This window comes from Pleurodeles waltl, chromosome 10 (genome assembly GCF_031143425.1).
Source record: "Pleurodeles waltl isolate 20211129_DDA chromosome 10, aPleWal1.hap1.20221129, whole genome shotgun sequence".
Taxonomy (NCBI): domain Eukaryota; kingdom Metazoa; phylum Chordata; class Amphibia; order Caudata; family Salamandridae; genus Pleurodeles; species Pleurodeles waltl.
Genome location: NC_090449.1, coordinates 137,007,670 through 137,026,220, shown reverse-complemented (window position 1 = coordinate 137,026,220; position 18,551 = coordinate 137,007,670). Strand labels below are relative to the sequence as shown.

At 50.2% G+C, this 18,551-nt stretch overlaps 1 protein-coding gene across 7 annotated transcripts in view; it reads left to right on the top strand.

Moving 5' to 3' along the window:
• Positions 1-18,551, top strand: part of TNRC18 (trinucleotide repeat containing 18) — a 206,777-nt gene that overhangs the window by 8,741 nt on the left and 179,485 nt on the right. For 6 of the 7 annotated variants that reach the window (XM_069209985.1, XM_069209990.1, XM_069209991.1 and 3 more), the window contains exon 2: positions 2,147-2,436. In XM_069209985.1, coding sequence (XP_069066086.1) covers positions 2,235-2,436 — 202 coding nt within the window. In that variant the 5' untranslated portion in view covers positions 2,147-2,234. Of the gene's footprint in view, positions 1-1,265; positions 1,354-2,146; positions 2,437-18,551 lie in introns of those variants that run through there. The other variant, XM_069209986.1, reaches the window with a different exon arrangement.

Below are 18,551 nucleotides of genomic sequence, written 5' to 3'. Positions count from 1 at the left end.
CCCCCCCCTTTCAAATGAACCGTGGCCGAAAAAAATGCGACTTTACTCGGCAGAATATATTTCGCAGCAGTTCGTTTACCCGATAGTGGACACATCTCTCGCCCACTGCGGGGAGAAGCCGTGCTTGTGTGCGCTCCTCCTTCTCTAGCGCCGGTGTTTAGCGCAGTTCCTCGGCCCCGGGGCCGGACGCAGTGGATTCAGGCTTTAATTCGGCAGAAAGCATACCACCCCACATGTAGCAGGAGGGTTTATTGACTTCACGAGTGAGGATGGTAGATGCTGCCCGTTTAAGGAAGGGGTGTTACTGGTGTATGCAGCTCGCGTTTCCCAGGTATCCTCATTACTCGGTTTGTCCGGGGGACCCCTGGCCTCGAGCGGGCTTCAGCCTCCACCCCCGCCCCCCTCACCCTTCCCTTATCTAGGCAGCGGGTGGTGGTGGTGGAAGGGGCAAAGGCCCGTGGCCCGCCCAACCCGGAAACTTAAAATAAACACTTCTGTGCTGACATGGAGTTTAATAGTTCAGAGAGCCGCTCTCATCCCGGTTGGGGGTGTCAAAGATTTCCCAAAGCTGTTCGAAGGCGAGGGTGTTGTGTCCTTTGGGAGATGCTCCGAGCCTGTCCGCTTTAGCTAAAAAAAAAATCTCCATAGGAAGGTGAAATTAAATATGCTTTTTCTTCTTTTCTTTCTTGTGCTTGTCACCCGATGCTCCCGGTCATCTGGCGTGACATTACCGCCCTTTGTTTATCTGACTGTGAGTTTGACACCCCCTCCTTCTTTCCTTTGGTTCTTCCCCGGGAGTAATGCCTTGAGCGATTGGCGGAGTGACCACCCCACCACCTCAAGTGCAATGAATGGTGCACCCTGTATTTCTCTAACTCCGCCTTTCAGCATTCTGAAAGGGCGCCCTTTTCTCCTTCGCCTAGAAAGACAATGTATAATTTTCCAGCCTCCCTGTAACTCTCCCTGCTGCCGCCGGAGGGTGGGGGGCTCAGAGCCGCGCGGGGCCCTCCCTCTCTGGCCTGCTTTCAATTAGAATCAGGAATTCGGCCTCTACCCTGCCTCGGCTGAGCCGGCAGGCCTGAGCCGGGGCTCTGCTTCCAATCAAGTCTCACCCCTTCTCCCCTCCCCTTTTTGACCCCGGCGTGGTAAAAATGCGTGAACTGGTGGGGGAGGGCGCTGGGAAGAGTCCTTTCCTTTGGAACTACCCCGGGCGGGGTGTCTCCAGTTACCGATAAACACCAGTGTCCTGTTTCACCCTCTCATTTACTACTTTCCAAAGATTAAAACCTACATCGTGGGTGTCTTTACTGGACGATGAGGGGTTATACTAATTTACCTAAAAGTGGTAATATGGTACGTGACAAAGTGGTAAAATGAGGAGCCCCACGGAGAACTGTTGTATACACGAGTCCCCACCGCTCCATTTTTGCAATTAAACCTTTCAAACGCTGGGCCCGGGCTCCGTGTCCATATTAAAAGCGAAGATTAATATTGAGCCTAAGTGTCAGTTGTTTTGTGGGCGCCCTTGCAGGGTAAATTCTAATTATTTTCAGTACAGCCTCGGGGCGCTCTCGGTTTTTGAGCCCACGTCCACGGGTAGTAGGTGACTGGGCGATAGTTCACATCTCTGTCAAAGGGTCTCCAGACCAATAAGTGCATTGGATCAAAGGGGGCGTAAGTTTGTAAATTGCACGGCTGGGAGCATAATATGTCCACAATAAACAAACGTGTTTTTCCTTTTTTCTGACGCGGTTGCTAGATAGCAGATTTCGGATTCAGTTACAAGAAACAGAAGGTAGATGGCTGTATTATCGCTTATGTGGTGACATTTCAAACGACGACCTCCGGGTGTACGCTTGTTACTGCGCTATAGGGAACGTTCAATGAATGTTTGTAACGGGAGAGTTCTGTAACGCGCTTTAATGTAACCTTTTGGTTACTTGAGGGAGCTGGTTCTTAAGTTATAGGCAAACATGTTGTATTTGGTCTTGTAGGTAAACAATTTAACAAGACTTTCTGAACTCTTAAGTTTGCCTTACGCTGCATTTGTATACACTGGGAAAGGGCAGTAGCCCATTTGTGGTAAATTTGGCTTTTTGCCCACTGTATTTAATACTAATGGTTATTTTTTTGTTTTCATCCCCAGAAACGCAGAGCACGCAGGAAGCCGGACGCCATGGGACATTTTTATACTGTTATTTAGCCTCGTTTAACTGGAGTGGGTCGGGCGCGGGATGATGGATGGCCGAGACTTTGGGCCCCCCCGCTCTGTGCATGCCCCCCCTCCGCTCCTGGCCATGGACCGACACACGGTGGGGGCCGGCCCCGCGACCGGCAGGATGGCCCCCACCTCCGCCCACTTGTCCGGGGGGCTGCCGACTCCGCTGGCCCCCAGCAAGTACCTCTCCCCCGGACTCAACCTGCATGGTCACCACGGTAAGCGTTCTCTTTTCTGGGGTATTTATGGGGGAGCACAATCCTTCTTTTACCTGAATTATGAGAAAATGGTAAATGCAGGCCCTGCCGCCGGGTGCATTATTTTTCGCTTTATATTTTACAACTTTGTGCCCCGTCTGTACACTAAAGGGGTTAGCTTCTTGGCGCTAGAACAGTACGTTTTGAGCGACTCATTTATGTGTCTGCCACCCTCCTGAGAGGGTTGTGTTTTTAAAAGGTGAAGAGCAATTGGGGTGGGGGCTTTACTTCGAGCAGGGCACTTTTAACCAGGGGTCGGGTTTGAACTCTGATTTTAATGTTCCGTGTTAAGGACACGCGTCTCAGCGTGTCTTGGGTATGTGGGTTTGAGTGCTCTGTATTCTGATCTGGAGTGGGATGCACTGGGCTTGGGACTTGAGCGGTTTATTCTCGCGTTTGCTATGTTATATGTCAACTGTGCGGTTTAAACGAGTTTTCCATATTATGCATAAGGCCGGAGAATCAGCGGGAGATGAATACATTGAGACTGACATGCCAAGTTTTTTTTCTCCATGGAGTATGGTGGCTTGTACCTCATTTTGTCTTTAATTTCACAGGGTAAGTCGTGGCTTCTTGTACGGGAAAGGTTTGTACGCCGCAGTCGCTGTTTGTAGGATCCTGCGATTCGAGCGAGAGCCTAGGGGAGCTCTGAAGGACCTCTGATGTACACTGGCGTGAGATGAACTAGACTAATAAACCGAATAGGTTGCATGCACGACCGACCGGTTTAATCGTCAGTTTTTATAGGATACATGTAGGACAGAACTATCTACGCTGGGGTTTCACGGAGAGCAGCATGTAGGACAGAGGTTTAAAACCAGGAGTTTATTGGTAGCACAAAGCGGTTTAACCGGCAGTTTCATACTTTCTTCTTCGGTTAGCCGGTTGAACCGCTGGTTTGATGAGTGAGTGTATTTACAGAGTTTTGTTTTGCTGGTGATCTGTAGTGAGTGGGTTAAACGGGAGTGAGGTCTAATTTGAGGGAAGTGAGCGGTCTAGAGAGGTTAAATAGTGTAACACTCATAGATTGGATTGAGTTGTATAACGGACAGTGTGTGGGTTAACGCATTGGACACCACGATGGTTTGACATAAACACAATTACGGAGAATCTGTACTTTTGTTCTGCGGTTGGTGATAGCTCGTAGAATTGCCAATCAGCGTTTCACGAATGTAAATGCTATGACAGTTTTTTTTAATGGTTTGTTAAAGCAATCTTAGTTACTTGGCAGCGGGTGCCCACATAGGCCTTGTGTCCCCAACTAAGCCCGGGGCTGCACAGGGTACAGACGCCCCAGAGCGCACCGGCACTGCAGAGAGGTCTCGGGCTCCCCTGCCGAACAGTCCCTTTTAGACGCGCATGGAGGAGAGGACCCTGTGCAGTTCATTGGTACCCGGCGTGGATAAAAGGTCGATGACTAGTTCCACCGTACAGTGACGGGAAGAAGCCAAACCGAAAAAAATACAAGTTTTCTTCTGCCTTACTTGAGGGGCGGGGACGAGCATTTTTTTATTTTTTTTTGTAAAATATATTTGACAATGTGTGACTGTCACCCAATCGTTCCCGAAGGAAATAGCGAATGCCTTTTTTTACCCGAATGTCTCTTACTGGGGTTAACTGCATATTGTTACTTCCATAACGGCCTTAAAAGGGCAGCGTGTATGATGAACGTTCGATCAGAAAATCCCTCTCATAAGGCTTCAGAGAAACCAGAAAGCTTCGAATAACCACTTATTTTGTAGCGCTATTTTATGACCAGAAGCAGCTTCTTAGCGCTTCGAGGTCGTGCCTTTAGTATGAGTTTACGTTGTGCTCAGATCTGAAGCCCCTGGGGCTGTAGACCTTGAAGTAACGTCCAGGCTGAACTGCTTCTGTGCTCGGGGTGGCTCACGGCGTCAGTACAAGCCAGGAGTAGCGTCTGAATACTGGAGCCCCATTCAGGGTGTGGGGATTTTGGGGAGGGCTGGAACTAAAGGGAGACTTAGGAGTTTTCATTCTAGTCCGTTGCATTCTGGGAATTGTTAGTGGTGGATGACAAGCAATGGACATGGTGTCATCTGTAGTAACCTTCCTATAGTAATGCACCTCGTGGTGTGTTTTTTTTTTTTTTTTTTTAAACTAAGACGTCTTTTGCAGCGCTGATTCGCTTCCAAGTCTGCGATTGAAAAAAAGTGTTTAATAGCGCCCGAGCTACTGGCCTTAGGAACATGAAAAGTGACTTCTAATTTCTGTGCTTCCATTTCACCAAATGTCAGATTCTGATCAAATGATTTGACCGCCAGGCGCTTTGAATTGATAAGAACGGAAGAACCCGCGCAGGTGCCCCTCTCACATTCCCTAAAGGACACCCTGAAATTTACAATGTGGCCTCACCAGGACCTCTCAGCAGGTTTTGCCTCCTCGGCACCTCCTAGTGTAAATGCTCCGGTTACAATGAAATATTCACCATAAGTTGCTCGCCCGTTCTTTGCAGGTAGGCGCGCGCCTCTCTAAGTCTGTAACCCTCACTAGTCACCTAAATTATGCCCCGCGCTTCCACCCTTATTTTGAGCCCCGGGTGCTTCGGACCGCTCTGAAACCTCGCTCCCTCGGGTTAGAACACTGTTTCTGGAATACAAAGGAGCAGACTCGAACAGTGCCCACCACCCCCTCCATTCCCCCCCCCCCCCCTCCTCCCCCCCCGGTGAGTGAAGCAGACCGTTCTAGGTCCTCAGGATTTAGGCTTTGTTTATTTTTCATTACACGATTTATGAGTGTGTTTAGTCGGAGATATGTTGTTTTCAATCGTATTCCCTGTCCCCCCAACCCCCCAAAAAGAAAATGTCCCTGGTCTGCGCCCCTGCGCAGGAGGGGTGGGTTTACAGAAGCCAGTCACTAATTCCGCCGGCGGAAACGTAGATCTTATTTTCTTAATGTTACTTCTCATGGAAACGGTCTGCTTCATGTTGGCTCCAGACTGCCCTTAGCGCTGCGATGCTCGGCAGTGGCGGCGGCGTCTGCCGAGGATCACACGGCGGTGTGGGTGGGGGCGCAGAAGGCAATTCTCGCCCCGCGGCTCGGCGGCTGCGCTGAAGGAGATGGGTCGGTTTTCTAAGGCCGGCCCTGCCAGTTTTGCAGGCGTCGGGACGAAGTGTAAAATACGAAAGCAATAAAGGCGGGCGGCTGTGCAAACACGTGTTGTTGGTTCCTTGGCAGGGCCCTGCTCGCTCGCCGGGTATCCCGGGGGGGGGCTATGGTAGCACGGGCCGGCGCGGGGTTCACGCTCCGGCCAGGGTGGAGGCATGGACGTCATCTCGGGGTCGCAGCTGTGATCCCTGGCCTCGGAGGTAGCCTTGTCCTTGCAGACATCCGTTGGAGCTCTATTTTTCTTTTTTTGGGTCAGTGTTTTATTACAATAATAGTGAATGATATATTATTTCCTCTGACTGTAATTATAGTGAGAGTATGTGTGCATGTGTATGTAAAAGTGTGTGTGTAAGCATGTTTGTGAGTACAAGTAAAGGTCAAATGGCGCGTGAAGTCACTTCCGCTGCCCCTGGCGTTTTGCCGTTCATAGATGGAGGGCTTTCCTGGCCAGAGCACTTGCTCTGCAGAGTTCCCTCTACCTCAGGGCAGTGGGAGATGGCGGAGCTCTTTCTGTCAGAGCACTGGCCCTTCAGCGTTCCCTCTCCTCCAGGGCTGTGAGAGGTGCAGAGCTCTTTCTGTCAGAGCACTGGCCCTTCAGCGTTCCCTCTCCGGCGATGTGGGAGATGCAGAGCTCTCTCTCCCTGGAAGAGCACTGGTCCCACAGGCTAAGGAGCTCTCCGAGTGGGGTGAGGTTATCTCCGGGGCCTGATCACCGATGCCTCACGCGGACATGGGTTTCAAATACCGTCTGCTGGGTTCGGATGGGGTTAAGTGCACTTGACCGACTGAGCCACAGTGCTGGTTAGAGAGGGCGCTTCCTTGTTCCCCTTCACCCTCTCGCCTCTGAGAGGTTGTCCTGTCAGTGGCTAACCATCTGGCAGGGAGCGGTGGGTTGTAAGATACCCTCGTGTCCCTCACCCTGTACTCCTGCCTTAAAGAGCGACTTCGTTCTTTAAACCGAGCACTTGACATCTTGTGTATATTTAACGGCGACCATCCCTAAATTCACATGGTGGTACAGTATAGTGCTTAATGCTCCTGATGAAACCGCAACGCGCTCCTATTGCTTCGGGTTCAAAGACACCATGTACGGAGCGTATAGTTAGCAAGGTAGTGTGGTCGGACCTGTGGTTGCCGTCTTGGTGAGGTGCACTACGCGTGAAGTCGTTTTATAGCATATAAATAACACAGACGCGAGAAAACCTTGGCATCTCAGTGTATAGTCACTTGCACGAATGAAGGGCTGAGTTGTCTCTGCCATGGTCCGAACCTTTGATGTGTAGGTGAGGCTCCGAGGTCTGTTCCAGATGCATTAGCCAGCTGAGCTGGTGGTGTGCACTATATTCCGTTTACATTGTTGGTCCGCCTTCGGTGGGAGGTGCTAAACAGTTTCTCCCTTTGTTGAGTCCACCCCCAGAGCCCTGTTCTTTTGTTTTCAGATTACTGGAGTACATTTGGGTGTATATGGTTTTGTAGCGGTCTCCCTAGCACCTTAGTTGCTTTTTTACATTACATGGTGATTTAGCTAAAAGGTTGTGGTGGTGGGCAGATTTTTGTAATGCGGCTCGCCTGTGCGCTGTTTTAGTTATATAGTGCTTGCTGGCTTGTGATCTTTGGAGTTGAGTAACCTCTGGTCAGGGTGCCTTGAGTTTGTGTACACCTTTTGATGTACATTTCTGCTAGGCTTGTGATAAATGTGACTCAATCAAACGTGGTGTCGGTAATGAGTATGTCAATAAACATACTTAAACTTATTTGTTAGAGCACAAAGCTCAGATCACCCTCTAATAGTATTTATATAGCGCTTACTACCCTTGACGAGACATCGGAGCGCTTTTAGGCGAGTTGAGTGCTACTCTGGAACCCAAAAGGATTAGAGGTGGATTGGTACAGAGAAACATGAGTTCATTTGAGTGATGGGCCGGAGAGTGTGTTAGTTGGATTGAATAGGAACCTGGAGGGATAGAAGCTGGAAGAATCTAGAAAGTGTTACTTGGTGATCATAATAGTAAGGTGAGGTTTTGGATGAGTGAAAGGTGAGCTGGAGTAGGGAAGAGTCCAAAGGAAGGGGCAGATCATAGTAATAAATGAGGTTGGGGTGAGTTATAGAGATAAATAAGGGAATAATTTAGAAGGGTTGATTGAAAGATAACAGTTAGTAAAATTAGGTTTTGAGTGATCGAAGGAGGGATAGAGGAGGGAATAGTCAAGAAAGGGTTGTTGTGGAGATCATAGTGGTAGAATGAGGTTTGGAAGGAGTCCGAGTTGAGAGAGGATAGAGTGAGAGAGGTATAGGGTGAGACAAAATAGTGCACAGGAGAGTTTTTTTTTTTTTTTTTTCCTCGTTGGTGTTATTACACAACTATCGTGAGCGTGCTGGTTACAATGGCTTTACTGACTAAGAACACTCTTCTCATGGCCTGGGTGAACTCTTCTGAAACTGGTTCTGCTTGGCATCAACCATACATGCGGAGCCACAAAGTAACTAACATGTTTATTTTGTTAAGGGCTCGGCAGAACCATATCTGCAGTTCCATAGAGTAATGTGCCCTTTGTATTGCTGAGGCCTCAACATGGACCCTAACTGCCGATCCACAGTGTAACATGCTATTTATATTGTTGAGGGCGCACATAAGCAATACCTTCAGAACCACAGATTATCATGCTGTTTATACTATTGAGAGCTTAAAATAACCAGAAATGACCATGGAAATGTTGTTGAGGACCAACCATAAGCCATATCTTCGGATTCACATACTACCATGCTATTTATATTGTTGAGGTCTCCCCATAAACCATATCTGCAGATCGCTGGAGGGCTCGGCATGAACCATGTCTGCAGATTCACATGTTGTCCGGTTCCATTGCTTAAACTACATCTGCAGATCTACTAAGTAAGATGCCATTTATATTGTTGAGGTCTCACCAGAAACTATATCTGCGGATCGACAGAGGGCTCTGCAGATTCAGTGATTAACATGTCGGTTTCCATAGCATAAACCATATCTGCAGATCCACAGATATTAACGTGCTGTTTACTTATCTTGGTGGTGTGTGCCGTTTGCAGGGCTCTTAAAGCTGTCCCTTAAGGAGCCTGCTGGCTGTTGGTTTCCCCACTGGCGAGTGGTCGTATGGGAACCTGTGAGGCCATTTTGTTCCTTCCGTGCTTTTTCCGTTGTGCATGTGTTCTGATGGGTACTCGCTCGTGTTCTCTCTGCTCCATGTTATCTGCTGTTCAGTGTTCCTTGGTGGATCCTTAGGTGTCCATTTGTGCCTTCGCCTGTTTTTGTTTCCCACAGTCCTGTGCGGGTGTGAACCGTGGTGTATAAGCCGGGGGTCAGTGGGTGCTTTGTGGCCTGTGAGTGGGCGGCGCCTGGTTACTTGACTGTCCAGCTGCCGCCTCTTCTCACTTCTGCTCAGGGCGTCACTCGGGCCCGAACCGGGGGTTGCCTGTCACGCGCATGGCCCGCCCCTAGCATTGAGGCGGAAGTACTCGGCGTTTGGCTCTTGACGTCAGACCTGGCACTCCAGAGCTTGCCTGGGTGCATTTCTGGAGCTCCGAGCACCACTTGGGGTCTTGCGCTCTTTGGCCAAGCTGGCATGTGGTTGACCACACGTCCGTCCTGTACTAGCGCCTGTACTAGGAAGATATTATTTGTAGGAGGATGATTTTGGGGGTTCGTGGGGAATTGTAATGTACCAAATGACGCCGACAGGAAAGTGAACCGTTTTCGGGGTGAAAGTTTTGTAAAACAGGCGCCTTGCTCGTATTCATGGTTTGCGAACGCTGGTCCTGAGGCTTACCCCGGTCACTGCGCAGGACGCGCCCCTCCCTTATCGACCAGGCCCAGGCTCTGAGGCTGGATCTGTGCTTGAGGTATCTTGAGGTACACGGGAGGCGCTCCACTCATTGCTTGGGCAGAGATCGAGCCATTGGAGCAGCGATGTTTTTGAGGTGTCTTTTCAGTTCCCACGTAATTAAAAAAAGGAATATACGTTTTTCGTATTCAAATGCTGGAGCTCTCCATTGAGTTCACCTTGCTGGTGGAACTCTAAATTACGTAGAACTGGTGCATGAATTGGTTTGTTGTGACCAGAAAATACTTTTGAAACATCAGTACGTTTGTAACTTTTCGTGACATTTGTCAACATGCAGTGAGGGTGCCCTTCCCTGTGGCTCTACCGTGAAGACCCCGCCTCATTGAGATTTTGGGGCGCACTCTCCACTTCTAACGATCCACTGACGCATCAAGGTCTCTGACTTTATCCACGCTTTATCACATCACCTTTGTGCGTTTAGCTACAACACACATTTTTTCCAGCAATCGTTTTTTAGTACATGTTTTCATTTAACACTTCCTTTCGACTTTCTGGAAACATATGCCTGTCTTTAGCGAGGACCAAGCAACACTGCCCCCGTCTGCGTGCATTTCACAGACATACAGGCCCACCTCCCTTTCCCATCCGTTTTATTTTTCGCACCTTTGGACCCAGCTCGAGCCTCGCTGATCTTCAGACTGACAGCTCCGTTTCCCCACAGTGTTACCTCTCTCGATATGCCGCCAGGAAGGGCAGGGACGTGCATGTGTTTGCTTTGTTGTGAGTGGGCACGGTGCCAGGCGGAGTCCTGTGTGGACTGCAGCCAGCGGGGCTTTCCAGTGCAGCTGCCGCCTCGCACACCAGCCAGGGCCGTGCCTGTGCTCTGCAAGGCGGGGGTGACCCAGGGCAGAACAACACATGACTCGGGATGTCCTTCAGCCCGGCTTCTGCGTTGTGTGCACATACAGTATGGTGGGTTGAGTGCCGGCGGTTCAGGCTTTGTACACGGAAGGGGCGCTATTGAAATGCACAGATGGTTTGGGCTGTCATTCAGCGCGGCTCATGTGTGCATGGATATTTTTACTCTAGCATGGGCGGGGTGCTTTCGAGGCCTGAATAAAGCCAGTGAGTACAGATCACGCAGGGGTCCATTAGTTCGTGTAACCGGTACGCAGGTAGATAGTAAGACCGCTTGTGTATAGTGGTAGGTTGAGTGCCGGAGGTATGTAACCACCTCCGGGAAGTCGCAATAGGCCGTGCTGCCAGGAGCAGAGCCGCCTTAATGGCGACGGGTTGAGTGCCAGTGTGCTAATCGCTTTTCTTCTTTCTTTGGGTTTGGTGGTGGTTATTTGTGTGTGTTTTGTGTAGTATTCGCTCTTAGATTACGCAGTGGACGAGTGAAGGAAGATGCAAACAATTAAATTCGGCACATTCACCGCTTTTTTTTATTTTGTGGCGTGTTTTTTTTTTTTTTTTTCTTTTTTTTGGGCTACCACGCTACGTTATGGATTGTCATTTTACCGTGTGTACGGCACCGTAGCACTTTAGGCTTCTGGGCTCCATGGGTATTAACTATTGGCCTCCCTATCCTGGTTTCTCCCCAAGGCACTAGAGAAGATGGCTAGCTGCCAAAAGCGGAATGGCATGATCGGTGCACACACAGGGGCGGCCCCGTGGTACCAGCTCCTTGTGCACCAGTGTGTGCCGCGCCCGGTTCATGCACGCTTTCACAACAGGATTAAGTCATTTCTGGGAATCTAATGCGAACAAGTTAACGCCTTGACACGCACGCCCTGTTTTCTCACAATGACACGGTACTCCATAGAAGAAACACTCCAGTACCATTTCATTGGGTAATAACGCCTGCTTGCAGTGCTTAGACACGACAGTGTGTGGTAACCAACGCTATAAGAAGATAAAACCCCGGCAAAGCTTATGGCAGTTTGGAAACGCGAGGCTGCCCGCAGGTCTGCTGGGCCTGTGCGTGCACTTTGTGCTGGGGTCAGACGTTTTTCACAAGGTCTTGCGTGGATCCAGTGATTCGAACAGAGACTTCGCTCCTTGTGTTTCCAGAAGTGGATCCGGACGAAGAAGAGTAGGGAGGCAGTTTCTTGCTTACATGGCTCAGATCTGTTTCTAAGGGATATCAAATTCTGCAGAGGATGGAGACAACCACAAAAAGAAGTCCGCTCAGGGGCACAGAAGGCCGCCCAAGGGCGGTGATGCTGTCATTCCTTCTCCCGGTTACCCAGGCGGCACTTAAAACGCATTGTTTCAATCCAGAAGTGCCTGTAACAACTCTGTCCCTCGTTCTAGTGTGCCCCAGTGACCCCACCCAGCCGTGTCTGTCATTGTTCGTGAAAGTGGCGTATTTTGCATACCCTCCCAGGTCGGGGGGCTCCACTATGGGTCGTGTTGTGCGAGGGGTGAAGAGCACGTACCGGAGATTTCTACTGATTTGCTTGAGCTCAGAGTGCACCCTTGTGCGTGTTCCACGGGCCTGTTTCCATTGCGCACATGCACCATAACACAGCGGGCACATTAACTGCACTACCCGTTTTATTTCCGGGGTGTCTCACTGTCCAGCCCCTATGGAGATGACAGATACTTGTTTTTTTTCCTGCGTTGCATTCTGTCTGTATAGATGAGACTGGCACCTCAGACGCATCTTTGGATAACACGTGTTCGGATTGGTGATTTAGCCCGCAATCCACTTGCCAAGGATGAAGGGCTGAGTTGGAGTTTCCCTGTTACCCACGTCTCCAAGAAGGCGCTTAGTCCGCTGAGCTACCTGTTATTTTGGCTACCTGGCTGTTAATTTCTGTAAACCTAACCACTGCTAATTAAAATGACCACTACGTTGCCTCTTCCGAATGTGGTTGTTAGCAGCAATTCTGGCCCGAGAATGGGAATTTATGTGTGTTAAAAGGCTAACAACCCACACACGTAAGCGTCCGGCGTGGTTGTCCCAGAAGGTGTATACGAAAATAATCAGAACCTCCTGATGTTACATCGCAGCGTAATTGGCGCGTGCGCTTAAAATCCTAAGCATCTCTGAGGTGGGCGGTCGCCCCGGCAGAATCCGACCTCCCTTCTTTATACAGGCGACAGAGCACATCGCACACTGCGGGTTCCAGAGTGTACCTCCCGTCTCGGTGGTCGACAGGGGCTCTTCATTTAAGCTGGCCCAAACAAGGTGGCACGATGTGTCTAGTGAGGCGCTTTCTAACATGTAAGCACCAGTGGTGGGCCCTTAAGTAAGCCTGAGAGGTAAAGCGCCGATAACTTCTCGAAAGCTCGCCTTGAGGCCCCTTTCCCGCTCCTGACTGAGCTGCCCAAAACCAAGTTCACAGCCCGTGGCCCTGCCTGGCGCTTGCAACCGCTCCGTGACTAAGCGCCCCCACCCCCCCCTCCCACAGACATCCCGCCCTCGGGCCAGTTGATGACATCGTCACGTACAATCTCATCAAGAGTTACATTTGCGCCTCTTCCATAACGTCGGTAGCGGGGTATGCTTCGAAGCGGGGGTGCCTGATAGAGCTCCTTTCTCGCTTGACCTTTCTCCTGGTGTTTGTTTAACCTTTACATCCTCATATGTGAGGAGGGGGAGGGCGCGCGCTGTAACCCTTCATTGATTGGGGTCTGGGCAGTTTAGACGTCTGTGGGAGGCAGGTGTCTGGTTGTGTTTGCCAGACTCCCGACCTCAAACTCTTGCCTTTGTTTTGAACGCTCCGTAAAATATCTGCCACTTGCGTTACTCCCTCGCTTTACGTATGCTTTATTCTCATATTAACTTGGCCTGGGTGTGTTAGGCTGCCACCTTGCTCGTTGGGTCCATTGTGTAGCACCGACGCGGCCCCTCGACCTTCCTGGACAAAAAGGGGGTTCAGGGTAGGTTGCTAATGGCAAGTTCAGGCCTGAAGCTGACAGTAGGACCCGCGCACGGGTTGTTTCTCGTAAATTTGTCCTTTAAGGTTCAAATGCTGCTTTAAAGGGTCAGACGCTGGTGAAATCCCATGGCGGTCCGTCGATATTTCTGGAATTGCTGTTGTTGGTGTCCAGCCGCTGTTGGAATTTCCTGTCTGTCTGGGAAAGTGGCAGCCGGGCTCGGGGCCAGGACAGGGCCGCTTGGGCGCATGTCTCGGGGCAGGGACTCGCTGACAAGCATCTGGGTTCGGCCGTTTGCTTTTATTCACCTCTTGTGCCGGTGAGGCCGCTCTTCACGGGGGCTTTTCTGATTTGGCGCCCGAGTAGACACTTCAGGTTCGAACTGTAGGACCAGCAGGTGTGGGCTTATCAGCTGTCCTCGTGGGTGTGACCAGGGTCCTGGAGGGTCAGAGGCCAGAATCACCAGGACTGACCCCCCCCAGTGCACACCCCAGTGTATAATCTAGAATACGTGCCCATGGTACAAGAACTGCCACAGCAGTCCGTGTGTCTGGAATATACCTGCTAGTGTGCCCCCATGCTGGTAGGTATTGCTCTGTGTGTGCTCCAGGTTGCTCCCTCCCCCCCCCCCCCCCCCCCCCCCCCCCCCCACACACACACACACACACTTACCAGGCGATAGGCAGGCTAGGCTCCTGGAGCTGCCCTGGCAAGGGGTGGCACAGAATCTCTATGCGTATCTGAAGCCTGAAACTAGGGTCTGGGCTAGCACCAGGGGCCTTCCTAGGTGGCACGCAAGACCACGAGTAGTAGCTGCCCTGGCACGGGCTGGCACCGAAAGAGAACACACAAGCTGGGGGTCAGTAAGCTGACCTCTCTGGGGCAGGCACTGAAGGCCTCCTCTATAACTGATGCTCGATGCAGCCCTAGTACGAGCTGGCACCAATGCTCCCTCCTTAACCGAGGTTGTACATAAGTCACGATGTAGGAGCTGCCCTGGCACGGTTTGCACCGAAAGCTTCCTGCATAATTAAAGCAGGAGGCAAGCCAGAAGTTAGATGCTGTTCTGGCACGGAATGGTACCAACTGCCTCCTGTATAACGGAGGCGGCCCAAGTTAGGAGCTGCCTTGGCACCGAAGGCCCCTAACCAATCCGGCCCTCTGGACTCCATGCACAGGAGAGTGATTACTTAGGTTGCGCCATAGCCTTCCAGATATACACTCGGTGTAGCCAAGAGTGCCGCCTGCCCTGGCTCCGGGGCCGTAGGAAGGGTGCCAGGGACCCTCGGGCGAGCACAGAACACAAGCTTCCTGTTTGCTGCTCGGGTAACGAGTACAGCAATATTGCGGGTCCAGTAGGCCTCTAGTGGTTCTGGGCCCCGGGACCAATCCATCTGCTGCACTGCGCCTCTGCGTTGCCTATGAAATAAGAACCCTCCCGCCACAGACACCAGGGTCTATATAGTATATCCAGCTATCATTGATATTTTTTTCTGTGTCAAACTATTTTATTTCGCAGCCTCTTCGTTTTCTCTCAAGTCTCCTCTTCCCCATTTTCTCCTTTTTACCCCCGTTTTTTGCCTTTCTTACTGGCACAGAAGGCTTAGTTGGGAGTTGGGTTTCATCTGAATGCGAGCCCCTGAAGTTTGATTTACAGCTAGAGCTGCCATGCTTGGCCCAGAGGCCTCCTTACTCACTGCGGTATGTGACGGAAAACCTCCCTGGAAATTCGTGTTTAGAGTGCGGCGTGCTCAATCCAGCAGGCCAGGCACGGCCCTTCCTGCTCGGGGCGCCTCCTGCCCATATGGCCCTCCGTGAACTCCCAGCCGATCGCCGCCCTCCATTCTGGCTTCCTCCGCCTTCCCGGGGCTACCTGGCGCTCGGTCCCCACACCGGAAGTTTGGGGCCTCTGTTTTTTTTAAAGACGTGCCTGAAACAAGGGCCGAGTACTTCCGGGACAGAAGAAACGACAGTCGTGACATGACAGGCCGGGCTCCGAGTTTAGACCCCCCGCTCAGTCGATACAGATAATCTTTGTGTACGCGTAAAAACTTCGTATGGGGCAGTGAGCACTATATGAACGCAACAGCAGTAGTATGATATCCATAGAACCGCAAAGTGTGGTTAGGGTGCCTTTCGTGGCGCTATGGATCGGCGACGATACTGTTTTCCAGCTCTATTGCACTTCTGTCTGGCATTAGCGCGCAGTAAACCTCTGAGCTGTATAGCTCACTCTTTTACCATCAGGCGCTATATTGTTGGCGATTAACGACCGCGGGATACCGATAACGCAGGTTGGATTGCCTGCGTGCTTTTCACCAGAGAGGCGTTCACATCTGTTTCAAGGATCCCCTGGCTTCAGACTGGCAACCATAACCTGAAAGCCCCCTCCCCGCTCAGCCCCCGCTCCCAGCGCCCGGAACAGCTGCTTTCAGCTCGGCAGCAGAAGGCGCTGCTCCGGCAGAGCAACACAGGCCCTGGCGCGGCGCCCGTCGGGGCTTTCACCATATGCGCCGTAGTTACATCAGATCTGAGTGCTGGGGTGCCCGGTTCGGCGAAAAGTTTGTATGTATATAGGTGTGTGTGTATGTATATAAATATATATATATATATATATATATATATATATATATATATATATATATATATACACACATACATACACACACACACATATATATATATTTTTTTTTCCGTCAACCACCTCGAGAAGCCCGGTGTAGGAACTTCACGGATATTACCCTTTTTTTATATGTATTCCATGGTTTTTTTTTCCCCCCAGGCAGTACGCGTGAATATTACATTTATATTGAAAATCGGGAAATGTTTAATACACAGTAAGTGAATACTGTCCCAGGTGCTGCTTGTCTGTAGAAAAAAATGAAGACTAATGTAGTGGAAGGTAGATTTTTTTTATGCGAAGCGCTTGTCTATGGTTTCAAAAAAGGCGTATCAAAAGAAGGGATGAGTTTATCATGTGGGAGAAGCAGCTAACAATGGGCACTGATTGTAATTAGAATGTGCAGATTTGTCGTCTTATCGTGAATGGAATGTTGATTTATACAAGAGACAGTGGTAATGCTCCAGGCACAGCTATAGGCTATCTCGTGTGTACCTGTGAAACATAGGCTTTTGTGGCTCTGCATTTTGTGCAACAGGAACACACAAAGCCAAAATAAAGATGTATGCCATGCCGCTAAAATAAAAGTAGTCCTAAAAAAAAAAAAAAGCACAAACCCATATTTCATGGATCCCTATGAATTATGGGTTTATATGGCGCAGCATTCTGTGCTGGAGAAACACACAAACCCGAAATACATATTTAAGCCATGGCAACGAAAATAAATGTGGCCCAAAAACACCCACGCAGTTATCCAGGCGAATGCTGTTGTACAGCACATACCCACACGGTTATTATTCGCAACGCCCGAGTCAAAGTCACTGCTATTAGAATAGTATAGCATTGACATAAGAATGTTTATTTCTCGGACCGCCTGCCACAGTGACTAGTTTTAAACCCTATCTAGTGTGATTTGGACCTCTTCGCTTGAATGTTGTGTGGAATCCAGCTTCGGGGCAAATATCTTGTGTTTATAACCAGTATAAGTGAAAGCAGCATGGCATAAACCGCATATTGCAGAAGTGTAATATCCAGTTTATTCCCTTTTTTGAAGAGGGTCGCGGCATTGCGACCCCTTAAGTGCTGTGCTGCCTGTCCCCCCTCCCCACACTCGAAAGTGGCAATAAACCGCATATTACACTCTGCACATCTACCAAATGTCCATTTAGGTTCTTTATAGAATTATCAAATTTTTAAGGCCTGCGTATGTATATTTTGCAACTTGCATGGTAATCAGATTACACGTTTCTGAAGTACGCAGTATTTTATAGGTACAAAGCCAATGTTCTCTAATTCATTCATCACGTACACGCTGCAGCGCTTTCCTGGTGCCAGCCTGTGCAACCCCCCCCCCCCCCCCCCCCCGTCCGCTTTGCATGATTAATCACACCGGGACACCGGCTTTCCCTCTGCCTCCCTCTGAGAATACCTACCCTCCGGCAGCCGACGCATCCTTCCCCCCATCCTCCAGTGTGACGACACTCGTGGACGGGGAGCGGGGACCCCACGGGGCCGGCAGGTGGAGGCGAAGCAGGGGCTGCGGGGTCCCAGAGCTGGCTTGGCCAGTGACCACGGTCCCCAGCGGTGGGTGGGGGAAGGGGGTGTGATCTTGTCTGATCTTGAGACTGGCAGATCCGCACATGGTTATCGAAAGGCGCAGCCGAGAACTGCAGCTACTATTTTCTGCCGAAAACACAGCTTTCCGACTCTTTCCGCTTGTTGTGACAAGTTGGAGGTTTCTACAGATTTTCTATCTGGCGTGAAGGCAGAGCCGCAGGGACTGCAGCACTGCGGCATTGACTTGTCATTCGTCTTATTAGCAGATCCTCGAAGTTTAAGACAGGGCCACTGGAATTATGCAGCAAAGGAAGACCAATTTATGAAGCAGAGTTGACCAAATTATGTGGCAGGAAAAGGCAAATTAGGTAGTAGTTGTGGCAGTATTACTTTATTACTTGTTAACCTTATCTTGCCAAAAGTCCCACGCTCAGCTCCGGTTAATACCTCCACAGAGCAGTTAACAACTGAACTATGACCAGTTAATCTGTACGGAAATTTCCATCGAGCGGCAACGCGCTTGGAAGCGTTTTTAGCAACTTTTGATCCGTCTGAATTCGAATCAGTTTATTTCCTTAATCTGCAAATTATGCAGCAGACGATGGGTTATGCGGCAAGTGCCGAAAGAGCTAACACTACCCAATTGCATCATTCCGTTGACCCTGCTTATAGAACGGATGCTGGAATAATGTGGCAGCAGAGGACCAAGTTGTGTCCCGGTTCAGCAAAGTAAGTTGCAGGGATAGGCTTGTTGTGTGGATCTTCCTCCCGTTATATAAACGGGGCTTCAGACCAGTGAAGGGCCCATCATTATCGTTGTCACAGAGAGGTAGTTTACGATTCAAGGCATCGCACCTGGTGCAACCTTAATTTCTTAAGAAGTCTGACCACCCCTGGAAATAAAGGCACCTCCTAAAAACAGCGTCTGTGGCAGGCACAGCAGCTATCAATCAAAGAGTCACTTTTAAAAGGGAATACTTCAGCCAAGTGATGCCTTCAGCCAGTGAACACGTTCTCTCAATACCACGTCCCCGCTGATGAGTAAAGGCATGCAGAATACAGGCAA